This window comes from Tubulanus polymorphus, chromosome 7 (genome assembly GCF_964204645.1).
Source record: "Tubulanus polymorphus chromosome 7, tnTubPoly1.2, whole genome shotgun sequence".
NCBI classification, from domain to species: Eukaryota; Metazoa; Nemertea; class Palaeonemertea; order Tubulaniformes; family Tubulanidae; genus Tubulanus; species Tubulanus polymorphus.
The window spans coordinates 14,967,253-14,980,021 of NC_134031.1; the positions used below are offsets into that span (position 1 = coordinate 14,967,253).

General features: G+C 41.4%; 1 protein-coding gene across 2 annotated transcripts; it reads right to left on the reverse strand.

Moving 5' to 3' along the window:
- Positions 1-1,901: 1,901 nt before the first annotated feature.
- LOC141909013 (TAR DNA-binding protein 43-like) lies at positions 1,902-12,488 on the reverse strand. 2 transcript variants are annotated; one of them, XM_074799338.1, is made up of 6 exons: positions 12,151-12,488; positions 11,316-11,375; positions 10,385-10,551; positions 9,269-9,424; positions 7,582-8,002; positions 1,902-5,486 (listed from the first exon to the last, which is right to left on the reverse strand). In XM_074799338.1, the coding sequence occupies exons 1-6, from the start codon at positions 12,389-12,391 to the stop codon at positions 5,389-5,391; spliced, it is 1,143 nt and encodes a 380-aa protein (XP_074655439.1). In that variant the 5' UTR covers positions 12,392-12,488; the 3' UTR covers positions 1,902-5,388. The 2 variants fall into 2 exon arrangements, with proteins under 2 accessions (XP_074655439.1, XP_074655438.1); XM_074799337.1 differs by lacking the exon at positions 1,902-5,486 and having other exon boundaries at positions 6,960-8,002.
- Between the last annotated feature and the right edge of the window lie 281 nt (positions 12,489-12,769).

The following is a 12,769-nucleotide window of genomic DNA, read 5'->3' on the forward strand; positions in this document are numbered from 1 at the left end:
AAAACGCGTTGGTGCCCGGCTCCGAAAACTCAAAACCAATATGAAAGGTAAAAAGCTAGCTGACGGCAAAGGCATAGGTGGTTTAGGTCGTTTGACAAAAATGAAGATTGATGTTCTGCAGAACTATTTTGGACTTGCCATACGACAAAACACAGGAAATCTGATAGACATGCAGAACAATCTGATGGCAAGTTTATACCATGTCGCAAGTACTGATGAAAATCCGAATCATCACAAATGCCCTAGTGGCGACGACACATGGTGTAAATTCAATAAGGACCCAAATTTCAAACACAAACATGGTTTACCAGGTGCCATCCTAGACATCATAGAGCCTATATATGATGATCTTACTGATGCCTCACTCCTAGCTAAATGTCTCCATGGTATGACTCAAAACAACAACGAGTGCCTGAATAAGCTCATTTGGGATCGCTGCCCAAAAGAGATATTTGTGGGTAACCTTGTGATTGAGGATGGTTTATATAGTGCGATTAGTTACTTTAATGATGGTGGATTATCTGTTTACCGGCTTTTAGAAGGGCTTAAACTCAATCCAGGATATTACACAACAATCGGTCTGCGTCGAAGTGACAATGTCCGCATATATCATTCCAGACGAAAAAGTCTGGATGAATCGAAAAGTCGTCGAAAAATTATTCGTGGCAAGAAAAAACACTTTCAGGACACTAAAGAAGCACAAGAGGGCGATACCTACAGTAAAGGTGGACACTGACTCGTTTCAGTAGTGCATTGTACATCATATATTGAAAAATACACTAGAAATCCATTACATTTCCATATTCCCTTGTTTTTAATGTCGATTTTCTCGGAACCATTGGTAGCAATACTTCAAACATCATATCTTTGTCAGTTTTCATTCAATTCCCTTGAAATTTGGAATACAACAGCTTGACTATACACATGAAGGAATGACGAGAGCTTTTGTTGATACTTTTGTTTGAAAGGGTCCTATTTGGCCCATGAATATCTAATTAGGTCAAAAAATTCATGATTTTTAGAAATTTTGGCTTTTTTTCTTTTAGAATTGAAATTTCAAAAAGTTCTCTCGTCAGATCATTCAGGATACTATGATGATTAAAGAGTTTAAATTTCATAACGTTGTGATGAATACTTTTTAAGATATGCTGTTTGACGAATTGCTGAATTTTCTGATATTGGCGGCCATCTTGGATGCTAATTTGCATAATTTATGCATAAATTTTTTTAGACTCATTAATTAATGTGTTGTTATTTCATTGGTATTGATAACTTTTTATAATATCATAAGGCATTCTACTTAAGTTCTGTGGGGTACTGCTACCTTAAGAGGCTAAGTTCATAAATTTTTGTGCTTATTTAAAACTTTCGAAAAATGATCAAACAAGCTTTATGAAAGGCGAAGTTCGGAAATGTTCGTGCTTATCTAGACAATCGAATAAACGATTTTAGATCGGAATTTGAAACAGGACCAGTTTCCATAGTTTGCATCGAATTTTAGATGACATTTTTTCCAGGTTTGGTACGTATGGATTTCGAAGCAGGTTTTATATCCAGAGGCGCTAGCACGGTCGCCGCCCACGACTGCGCGGTTACTACGATCGCCACGGCGATGAACATAGGACGACAATGTCTAAAAACTCAACATTCCACATTCACTTTTCCACGACGCGCTCGCGGCATGTGCCGCCGTTGAGAGAGCGCACACACCGCATAGCGGCGGCACACGCTTGCAAATATATGCGGCACACGTCAATATTTTGCTGCCTTATAATTTTTCCCGAACAAGATTTAACAATTTTTATTTATTATTTCTAATATATATCTGTATATTTATACGAAGTATTTGTATGTATATATATATATATATATATATATATATATGTGTATATATGTATTTGTTGCCTATGTACACCACACGTACACATCAAGCACAATCGTTAATCAAACGCACTACGTTTAAAAAAACCGGAGAAGAAAACACCAAATACGAAACATCTCGAAACGCGCGTCGATTTAAACGGGTTATCAACCGAGTATCGGATGTAAGTTCAGCTAGGTCAAGCGCGGCGCGGCGCATCATATCGGTCAATCAGTCACGAGCTACTCTATTAACGACCGTCCTCATCATTCATAAAAACGACAACAGAGGGCGCCGTCGCTGCTAATCACGCAGTCATCCGTCGCATGGCGAGAACGATTACAATATTAAAACATATTATTTATTTTTATTTTACAACAGTGACCTGAGTGTGCCTACTGAACACGCCCTCACGAGATTTGAGTGAGGGGTGCTCGCGCCCCGCTACTCACATTACCCAGTCAATCTCTACAACAAGTATGCATCAAGTCTTCAGACAGTGGTACCATTCAGAGAGTGCCAGTACGCTGCTATCAGGAGGGAGAGAGGGCGGGCGAGGGCGGGATATGGTATTATAAAACTTGCCATTCTCTTATGTACATAATGCATAAAATACATACACACCGGCAGGGCTAGTATAGGGGATCATTCATTTATTACGTACACATAAAATTTGAATTTTTCAACCCCCCTCCCACTCTGCACGCAAAATCGGCCATTTTTTCATATACATTAAGCATCACAGTACGCAATTGTACTGACCCCTCCCTTCCCCTAATGCGTACGTAATAAATGAATGACCCCCTAGGGGGAAGGGAGTAGTGGAGGGGAGGTTGGTAACATCGCATACCGGCACTCTCTATAAACCTTTACCTCTCATCATCAGCGTTATTCTACATGAGACCACATTGGTTTTTTGCCATATTTTTTTGTCGATACATTCATAGTAAATGCTGCCTTGTTTTAGTGTGAACTGCATACATACATGCAAATAATCATCATCATCAGCACTGCATTTAAAATCATACACTGACGTGTCGCTCGACTGCAGAGATCCACGCGATGCGTCTCTCTCCGGCATTGCGGAGATCCACGCTATTCATGAATCTCTACTGCTGACATCCACCCACACCTGCACACGACCACATTATGTATAATGACTAGTTTATCGGACTTATTTCTCTCTGAACTAAAATAGCGTTTAGATTTGTGATCCTAATTACACCGACATGCCGCGACGCGGGGCACTGAACTCACCGGTGGCCGCACCCGCCAACACCGGTCCCCATCAGCTAAGTACCGTCAAACTCGAGCTTTACAGGCGAGACAAATGACAACTTACACTCGGTTTATTGAATTGCAAATGCAAATTAAGACTCGAAAATTATCCAATCGACGACTTTTAGAAAATCGAATAAAAAATAAAAATTTGGATTCAGAAATAGGGATGATTTCAGAAACGTTAACGACCGATTGACGACTTTTAGTTCATTGAACTACGAATACAAATTGAGACTAAAAATTAGAGATAATGTCAGTAATGTGACGTCTTAACCCGAGTTTGACTATGTTGAATAATGAGAAATCAGGGGGGATTCTCAAAGTTGCAGGTGTTGGGAAGGTGGCAGCACCGTACAGCGCGAAGTTTCGAGATGTTTCGCGCGACGATATAGAACATTAAAAACAGCGAGGTCGTCAGTTTTCCGCCGATCAGTCCATCGTCCCCCAATCATCAATCATCCAATCACCATCAACCACTCAGCCGACATCTCTTCCGTTTTAGAACAGACTCTAATAGCAAGGAATTCATCCAATCAGAACCCGCGCCGTTTTACGTTCGTAAAGACGAAACCCACTCGACGACCGCGCCAGTTGCACTAAAAACCCGTCGTCGCGCGGATTGCGCCTTTAAAAACACGTCTCCCTCGACTACAATCGAGCGTCGCTACGACAACGACGACAATAGTCGAAGGCGACCCAGACTCAGACACGCTTCAATCACTTCAACCAAACAAGCAAATCATAAATAAACCAAAACAATATAGACTCATATTCAAACTTCAAACTTCTGTGAATGCGACTGAGACACTCATTCTAACGCGTATATAACTCACGATCTTTCTCAATGTATTCGTTCGAATATATACATTTCATCTCATCGACTTCGCCGAGAAGTAAAACTCGAATAATAATTATCAATACTAATATAAATCGCCCGATTTAATACGGGCTCGAGTTGGTAGGCTTTAAATAGATCCCGCGACGCCCCCCTCTTCCCCGCTCCCCGACCTGAAGGGGGGTTATCTATATCTAACTATCTATGTTTTATGCTGCCTTCGTTTGGACACAAATTATCGACGTCTTAATCGAAAAACATGACAGTACGAAAATGTAGTTAAAACGACCTCCAATAGGTGGCGGTGTCGAGTAATAACAACCCGTAGTGCGGCGCGTGCTCGCGTCTTTAGTTGGTTGCCGCGGTGATGACGAGTCTGCTTGTCGTCGAGGGCGACGATGATGTTCCTTGCTAGTAGATTTGAACGAGGCTGGCTGCGTCAGTTTTTTTTTTTTTTAATTAAGTACAACCGTTCGCGTGACGCAGACAAGCTAACCAAAAAGGCATTGAAGGACATTCCTGTTATTTTCAAATTCATCATTTCTAATCATCCTAAACCTCTCTCTCTCTCGCTCTCTCTCTCTTATAAATACTCAGTTATTTACAGTTTTTATTTTCTCACACTATTCTCGTCATTCAAATTTTACAATTCGTTCATAATTCCAGTTAATCACCTCATCTTTTTTTTTTATTCATCGCATTTAAATATTTTTATCTTTCTTTTTTAATAATAATAATTCGCTAATAATATGTAAAATGCACATATCATTCATCGTTATCATTATTATAATTACGTATTTTCATCAATATAATATTAACAATATAATATAAAGCAGCACGACACGCGCTGGCATCAGATCTGAACCCGTCTCTTAGGACGCCGTAATGAGCGAAAGGGACCCTGGCGATCGACGCACAGGCGGCGCTTTAACAATAAACCTTCCGTACCCTATTCGCACATATTTATAAATTCTATATTTTTTTTTTCTTTTCAAAGATCTAATTCGTCAATCATTCACAAAAATTCACTGGCACACAGCGATCATGGCTTAAAATCATTTCATTCAAAAATGTTTTTCGCGGATTCTCGAAAGTCAGAAAACAGAGGTCTATCTTCGTACAGCTGATGTTTAAACGAGGGATGGTCGGGTATGAAAGTTGTTACCGCTCGGGGTAAACCTTCGAACCCGGGCGACAACTATCGTGGTAACGACGAGACTGAAACCGTAGTAATAACCGACGCATCGTTTCAAAGTGTTTCCCGAGGGGGGAGGGTGTCGATTCCCCACCCCCACCCCCGCGTACACAAATACGTAACTGGTTTTATCGCTAACAAAATTATTTTGTGCATATTTTTTTTTTCAAATTTTCTAAAATACAATGCCTCGAGTTTGTTTAGAACAGGGTGTTGTTACACTTGCATATCCTCCAATGCCTTAATGACGAAGCACTCACCTCGACTGCCGTACATTGGTTGGTGGGGGACGACGTACCTTCGACAACGAGAGCCTGAAATCAGAAAATCAAATTCACCGTTTTCGTTAGAGAAGCGAGTCTTTCGAACGGGAAACCACGCGATGAAAATTCTCATCGTTTCCGTCTCGGTACGGATTTTTACCGGATCCACAATTTAACGAGAAAGTCAAAATTCGACTTTTCTTACGCAGCAGTCAATGATAACCCCCGCCCCCCCCTCTGTCAGACATTGTCACGTTTTAGATGTCGAATTCGTAACGAAAACACATTTCAAACAACAACAAATTCCTGTCGATAATAAATTGACATCACTATTGCAAATCTAAATTAACACGTTCACTGGCGCTGACGAGATAAATCGTCATGGAGGGTGCACCGTAGATTGCCATGACGAGTTGTATCGTCATCGATTCAATGTCATTTCATAGCGTTATGAATGACCTGGCAGAGGCGAGAAACCAGCTAACAATTGTCTGGCAGTATGGAGGGACTAAGATATTATTTATGTAAGGGTTAATGACTTGAAAGGACTGTGTGTAACAACGCCCAGTTGTATCACGTCCAATCCTTTGATGATCTTACGATCAAGTGAAAACCTGGCGATCTAGGGTCATTGATACGAGAGCGTTTTGATGTCGAATCCTGACAGTAATAAAATGGTAATTATTGCGTCGATATTTTAGTGTCGAGTTCCTGACTAGGGGGGATGCAGGATTGTCATTGACCACTGCGTTTATTGATTAAAATATTTTTAAAAATAATCTTCGTTTCAATCCCACGACAATTCGGTCGACTTGAAAATCTGATTATATTCTTTTTCATAAAGAATTGCAATTTTAGTCTTAAATTTCTTTAACCATATGTTTGAAAAATTTTCCGGGAGATTTTTTGCTCTTTTTTCAAGCGAAAAAAATAATTTGGCAAATCAGAAAATTGAGGTTACGTTATCAGCGAAACAGGAAACGGCGAAATCAATCGTCAAAAATAAAAATTTCTTTCGAACGCATCGATTCAGGATAATAAGAGCGGGTCACTACATATTTACAAACACGAAGAAGAGAAGTCAGGCTCAGGAAAAAGGCACGACTATTTTCCGAAAGATAATGCCCTCGAAATCAGCGAGAGAATATGGCAGTACGTATTATCAGAGCAGAGAAAATAACCATTACACAGTAAAATCTAAATCCACTTTATACTATTTACACATTGCGGACAAAAAACACGTCAATTACTGTCACCTCCGGGGCAGAAGACATTTCACATTATTTGGCAATCGTTCAACTTTCTCGCGCTCGATAGTATTTTGGACAGCTGCCAGTTGGAAATATGTCAAAAATTCACCCGACTGAGCGAAACACGAGTTACTACTATAAAACCGACACAATACGCGCGTTTCTCATTTAACTCCACTTTAAAAGTCAGCGGGTCTCCTCGACGAGATACCCGTACGCCACCAGGTGGCCATGACTAACAATGCAGCAAAAAAATCAAAATCTAGTTCAATTAATTTACATCTACATTTTTAGGTTCCGACATCGGAATATCAAGTTCAACATTATCACTAAGACACATGATAAACTTTTAAGATTAATCTTGAGGGTTCTTATAAAGTCTAGTTTAGCTCAGTTTATTTACTCTCTTACTACATTCAAGCAGTACAAAGAGGGATTTAAATTTTACAAAAAGAAATTAACGAAAGTATTTGACACAGTTAGCCCCACCTGGTGGATCCTCACTTGCCACAGTTCCCCCCGCGCTAAAGGATTTATCGAACAATCAAATTATAACAAATTTCCGAATTGCTTTTCGAAATGAATTTAATTCCATTGGGCGCCTTTACTTTGGTTCGTACCCCAGCCTCCCGCGTTACCGGCGTCGCCCTGGCCGCCAGGCCCGCCCCAACCGCCGGTCAGAAACCCTCCGCTGGAACTGCTACTGCCCTGACTGGCGCCCCCGAAGCCACCGCCCTGATTCGCGCCCGGATTATCCGAGGCGTTGCCGCCCTGACTGGCGAGACCGAGTAAACCCCAGCCGGCTTGATTCAGCGCCGCCGACGCCGCAGCGACCATCGCCGGGTTCAACTGAAACGGACCTACATTCATATTCATCGGATTATTAGCGGCATTACCTGCCCCGCCTCCGCCAGCTGCGTTCATATTCCCCGCCGATATACTAGCCATATTACCACCGGGACCTTGACCACCGCGACCTTGATTCCAGCATCCGCGACTATAGCCGCTCGGTCCGTCGTAACCCCCGCCTCCCTGCTGCTGTTGCTGCTGCTGCTGCTGTTTGCGCATGTCGTTTTTGTCATAGTTTTTCGGCGCCGCCTGGCTGACGTGAACGCTGACGCCTTTGATGATGTGATCCTCGCCGAGTAAGCCCTGCGCGACGTCCGAATCGGCGAACGTAACGAACGCAAACGCTCGGAACGGTTTCGGAATGAACACGTCGATCACTTCGCCGAAATCGCTGAAATACGTCCGCAAATCGTCGGCGGTCATTTCTTCGGTCGTGCGGCCGACGAATACCTTCCTCGGGGCGCAATCCTACAACACACACACACATATATACATCACAAATTGGGCTAAAAAAATTGATGCCTTGTTTCTCATTTTTGCTGAAATTGACCCACCCGGGCCGCCTATCTATACACCCTGTGTACATTACATGTACTTTCTTTTTAACCCTTTCAGTGCTGACTAATTAATACCCTATAGTGCTGGAGATAATTTGAAAATTTTGAAAAATTCCACCGTAGTGTGTTGAATAACGGGAATAGCACTATAGTGAGTCTACACCCTGGCGCGGTATATCGTTAGTTACTAGTATTTCACTTTGTTTGACAGGTGCTGCCATTTTTCAAGAGAGATTATTACTAATTATTAATCAAATCAATACACCGCAGTGCAATGTACTAGCAAAATCCATCATCGATTCATACACTGCACTGGGGTGTAGACGCACTGAAAGGGTTAATCATGATCAATTTCACCATAACAGCTAAAGAAATGAACTCACTACAAATTTTATCACATTTCACAAAATGACCCGGCCGCAGCAGAGAATCAAGGTATCAAGGTTGCCTAGCCTAGAAATAGTAATTCAATTTCTATAGCGCCCTATTCACTGCGATTCAGTGTTCAACGGCGCTTTCTATCGAACTGGTAATATAACCCCCAGCCTTATCACTCTAACCATTTATCAGTCATCTCTCTCTGGGGAGAGAAGTAACATCCGAGCAGCTGCTATAGGCGCCCAGGAGTCATCTATCAGGCCAGGTACCCATTTACTCCTGGGTAGAGAGCGGTAATGAGGATAAGTGTCTTGCCCGAGGACACTACGATAATGCGATAATGTACAGGGTTCAAACCCACGACCTGGCTTCCGAGAGTTGAACGCTCTAACCACTCGCCCTCACAACACTCATATACAAGTTTTCAGCTATTCTCTCGGTATGCAGTTGTGAATGACTGATAATTAACATACTTAATTTTTACTGAATGACGAAAAAACACATATGTGGTTGATTAAATCCACCTACAGGTAACAAGTTAATCTTAAGTCCTGTTTTTGGTTACAGGTTTTAAAACATTTAGTTGTCAATTGACCTCATGAATACAACTCAACCAACAGCTGGGGAAATGATAAAATTGATGTATCCTGCAGGAAAAACTGAATCCTCAATTGTGGAACTAGATTGAGATCAATAATTAATAACTGTCGCAGAGTTTATAATAGTTTGTAGGAAGAGTCTTGAGATTTCTGACCAAATTGCTATGTGAGAACTGCGAGGGGCAGTGAAAGTCTCTTACCTCGTGAGTTCCTACTTTAGAATTCGGTATTCGAACCTCACACCATCGTCCGTCAATCATGTGCCGTTGTTTTAAACATTTCCGTTGAGACTCGTAATCGGCGAATCGTATGAATCCGTAGCCTTTCGATTGTCTCGTCTGTAGATCTCGTTTTATCTACGAAATATCAAAGATACCGGTCGTCATTTTCCGAAATGTCTCAAAATCTAGCAAGTTCAATCGCAGAATTCACTGAGCTCCACGTGAAAGAACCTGGGCTGAATTTACAGCACACTCTATCATCCAGTAACCCGAGAGTGGTGTTAAGTTTTACAATCACAACGCAAGTTTTCGATTTTAAACCTCGTTTAACCTTCAAGAATTCCATCGGTAACTTAACAACAATCCTGAAACAGTTTAATGGGATACCAGCAAGGCTACTGAGGGAAGTGCGAAATCAGCGATAATCCTGCCATAATCAGCCAGGATCGCTTATGGCACTGGGCACCTTTCGATTTCTACATTTCAATTGAAATTGGAGTCAACTTTTCCGATAAGTAAATAAATTTTCAGCAAAATCAATACCATACACTGAGTCAGAAAGCAAATCTTAAGTATATCTATCCGATGACTTTTTTGATAATTTTCGAATTTGCAAGCCTTAAAGTCGAGTTCGTATTAATTTCACTGAAAATTAACTGATTTTCTGAAATTCACTACAAATGACCAAGGGACCGGTTTTATAGACAGGTATCAACTTTAACCCGGGGGCTAACTCAATTCATTTTCAGTCAAGTTAACCCCCGGGTTAAAGTTTATACCAGGTCTATAAAACTGGCCCCAGGGCCCAATTTTAAAACACTGGTACTAACTTTAACTAAATCTAAATCAGTTAAAAATGAATTCAGTTAGCCCCAGGACCAAGTTCCACAGTTGTGAGTTAAAACTCAAAGTTAGTTCATTTTCGATGAGTTGTTGGTAACTCAAAAGTTTAATCTTAACTCGGAACTGTGGAACTGGACCCAGGTTTAAGTTGAACCAGTCTATAAAACTGGCCCCGGTGTTTTTGTTGCGCCATCTTGTTCAGTGCCGGTATATTCCGATTGATGTCCCTCGCTCTTGCCGGTTTACTCATACCTGAACCATAATAACTTCGCCGAACTGCTCAAAGTATTTTCTGACGTCATCCTCGGCGCTCTTCCACGGCAACCCGAGTACGATTAAATCGCTGCATTTCTTCTTTTCGACGCGTTTTGTTTTCGCCGTCGGATTTTCTAAACCGTCGTCGCCTTTTCGTTTATTTTCTGTTTATCGAAAAATAAAGTAAGAACGAAAATTCAATCAAATAAAAAAACAAACAAATTTCTTGAAATATTTTTTTCCGGTTAAAATGAAACACTATAAACAACACACGGATGATGATCATATACAACATTTAGATACAAGCAGCTGATACACAGACCTCCAGTTATAGAAACATTCATTCATACAGCACCGGCAGCTACAGCTACCAGCAGCAGCTACAGCTACCAGCAGCAGCTACAGCTACCAGCAGATTTAACTTCATTCAAATTGAAATCATTCACACTTAAAAATTCTCTATAGAGAAAATCTTAATTCAACTCAACTCGAACCTCATTATAACGACAATTTTCGGGCAACCAGAAATTGGGGACCCAATTCCACAGTTGGACTGGCTCATGAACTGTGGAACTGGCCTCAGAACTGGGGAATCAGGTCCAGCAGCACTGTGGAACTGGGTCCGGAACTGTGAAACTAGGTCCAGAACTGTGGAACTAGATCCTGAACTGTGGAACAGGGCCCGGAACTGGCTTCTAAACTGTAGAACCTGGTCCAAAACTGTCGAAGTGAGTCCAGAACTGTGGAACTGGGTCCAGCTGTGTGGCACTGGGTCCTGAACTGTCGTAATGTGCAAATCGATCACATTTTCATTTTGAAATGAAACCTTTACTGAAAGTCGTTTTATCGAGGTTCGACACTTGAAACTCCTCCCCAAATTCTACACTAAATATGTTTTTCGTATAAATTTGTACTTTTTTTTACGCACCTGTGTGCCCCCAATTATCAATGCAGTACGCCCCTCTGTCATCCCTGGATAACTGGAGCCCTGCAAAAATGGTTAACAACATTTAAAATACGTCATCAGAATACTTCATTTTACACCTGTGAAGAGAATTACGGGCACCGGTTTTATCGATCAGGGCCCAGTTTCACGAAGAAGTTTAAGCCTAAAAACCGATAGGTTTGAATTGTTGTCCTCATTGAAAACATTAAGTAACCAATGGCAATTCCACCAAAAATTTGAGTAAAACTTCTTTTTGTGAAACTGTGCCCAGGTGGCAGATTCACTGGGAGGTTCAAGTAAAGACAGTCCAGTCAATAAAACCAGCCCCCGGATGGCAGTTTGGAGAATATAGCAAAAACATTGTCTTTAGAGTCATTGCATTTTTCTACCTTATAAAATACCTACAACAGTAAAACAGCGTGTAGCTCATAGTAGGTCTGATTGAATCAGTAATAATAGCTACTGAAAAGGCTAGCTACCAATCGGGGTAGGGCTTAAAAGTAACCGGTCAGACTGGTAGCCTAATTAGATAGTGTTCTTAAAATGACTAATTGTGTCAGAGCATCTTCCATCAAAATATAGGTCACGCTGGTAATAAGTAAGTCAACTAAAAGTTGATATTTCAGGGTAGAAAATAGATATTTGTGATCTTCACTAATTGAAATTGATAATTAAACACAAATAATCAAACAATTCCACGATGAAACGGTTACAATTCGAACGTACATAACAAACGGGCCATAAACCTGGCACGGTGCCAATAGTATGTTTACACGATATCTTGAGTAGAATTCGATTGGTTTCGAACGGATTTTACCTTTTGGAAACACGCAGATGAATAGAATACTTCCCCAGCGAGAATCGGGCGGATGGAGCCGACCATCCACCAGTCGGATGCCTCTCATAGCTCCCGTTTCAGGATTACGATATTTCAGCCCGCACGCCCCTGGATACTGCGCTGCCAGCGTCGACAGCGTCAACGTTCCATCCTCTTCTGTCGGCAATTCAATCGGTTCATCGTCATTTTCCTCTTCTGCGACCTGAACGTATTGTAGCATGATTGATTATTTACATCAGCCGTCACTGGGTCGTCTCTCTTATCAAACACAACGCCTTCGAAAATGACCCGAAATATTCGCAGTTTGCGCGAAACAAGATGGCGACCGACGACGCTTAACTGAGCTGCATCATGGGAGATACATTTTCATCCGACTAGAAATATCCTTAAATCCATGAATCAAATTCACATTTAATTAGAGACGAATAATTACTGCAATTAAGATTGTAGATTTGGGTAATTAGTAATGTATGGACTCTTACAGGAGGCGCCAGGGGTAGTGTCGTAAGTCGTATATCTGATCAATCGACATCGTAAGTCTAATCCTAGTTCGGATGTCGTAAGACTAGGTGGCGCCAGGTGACGGTGTAGTGTAGGT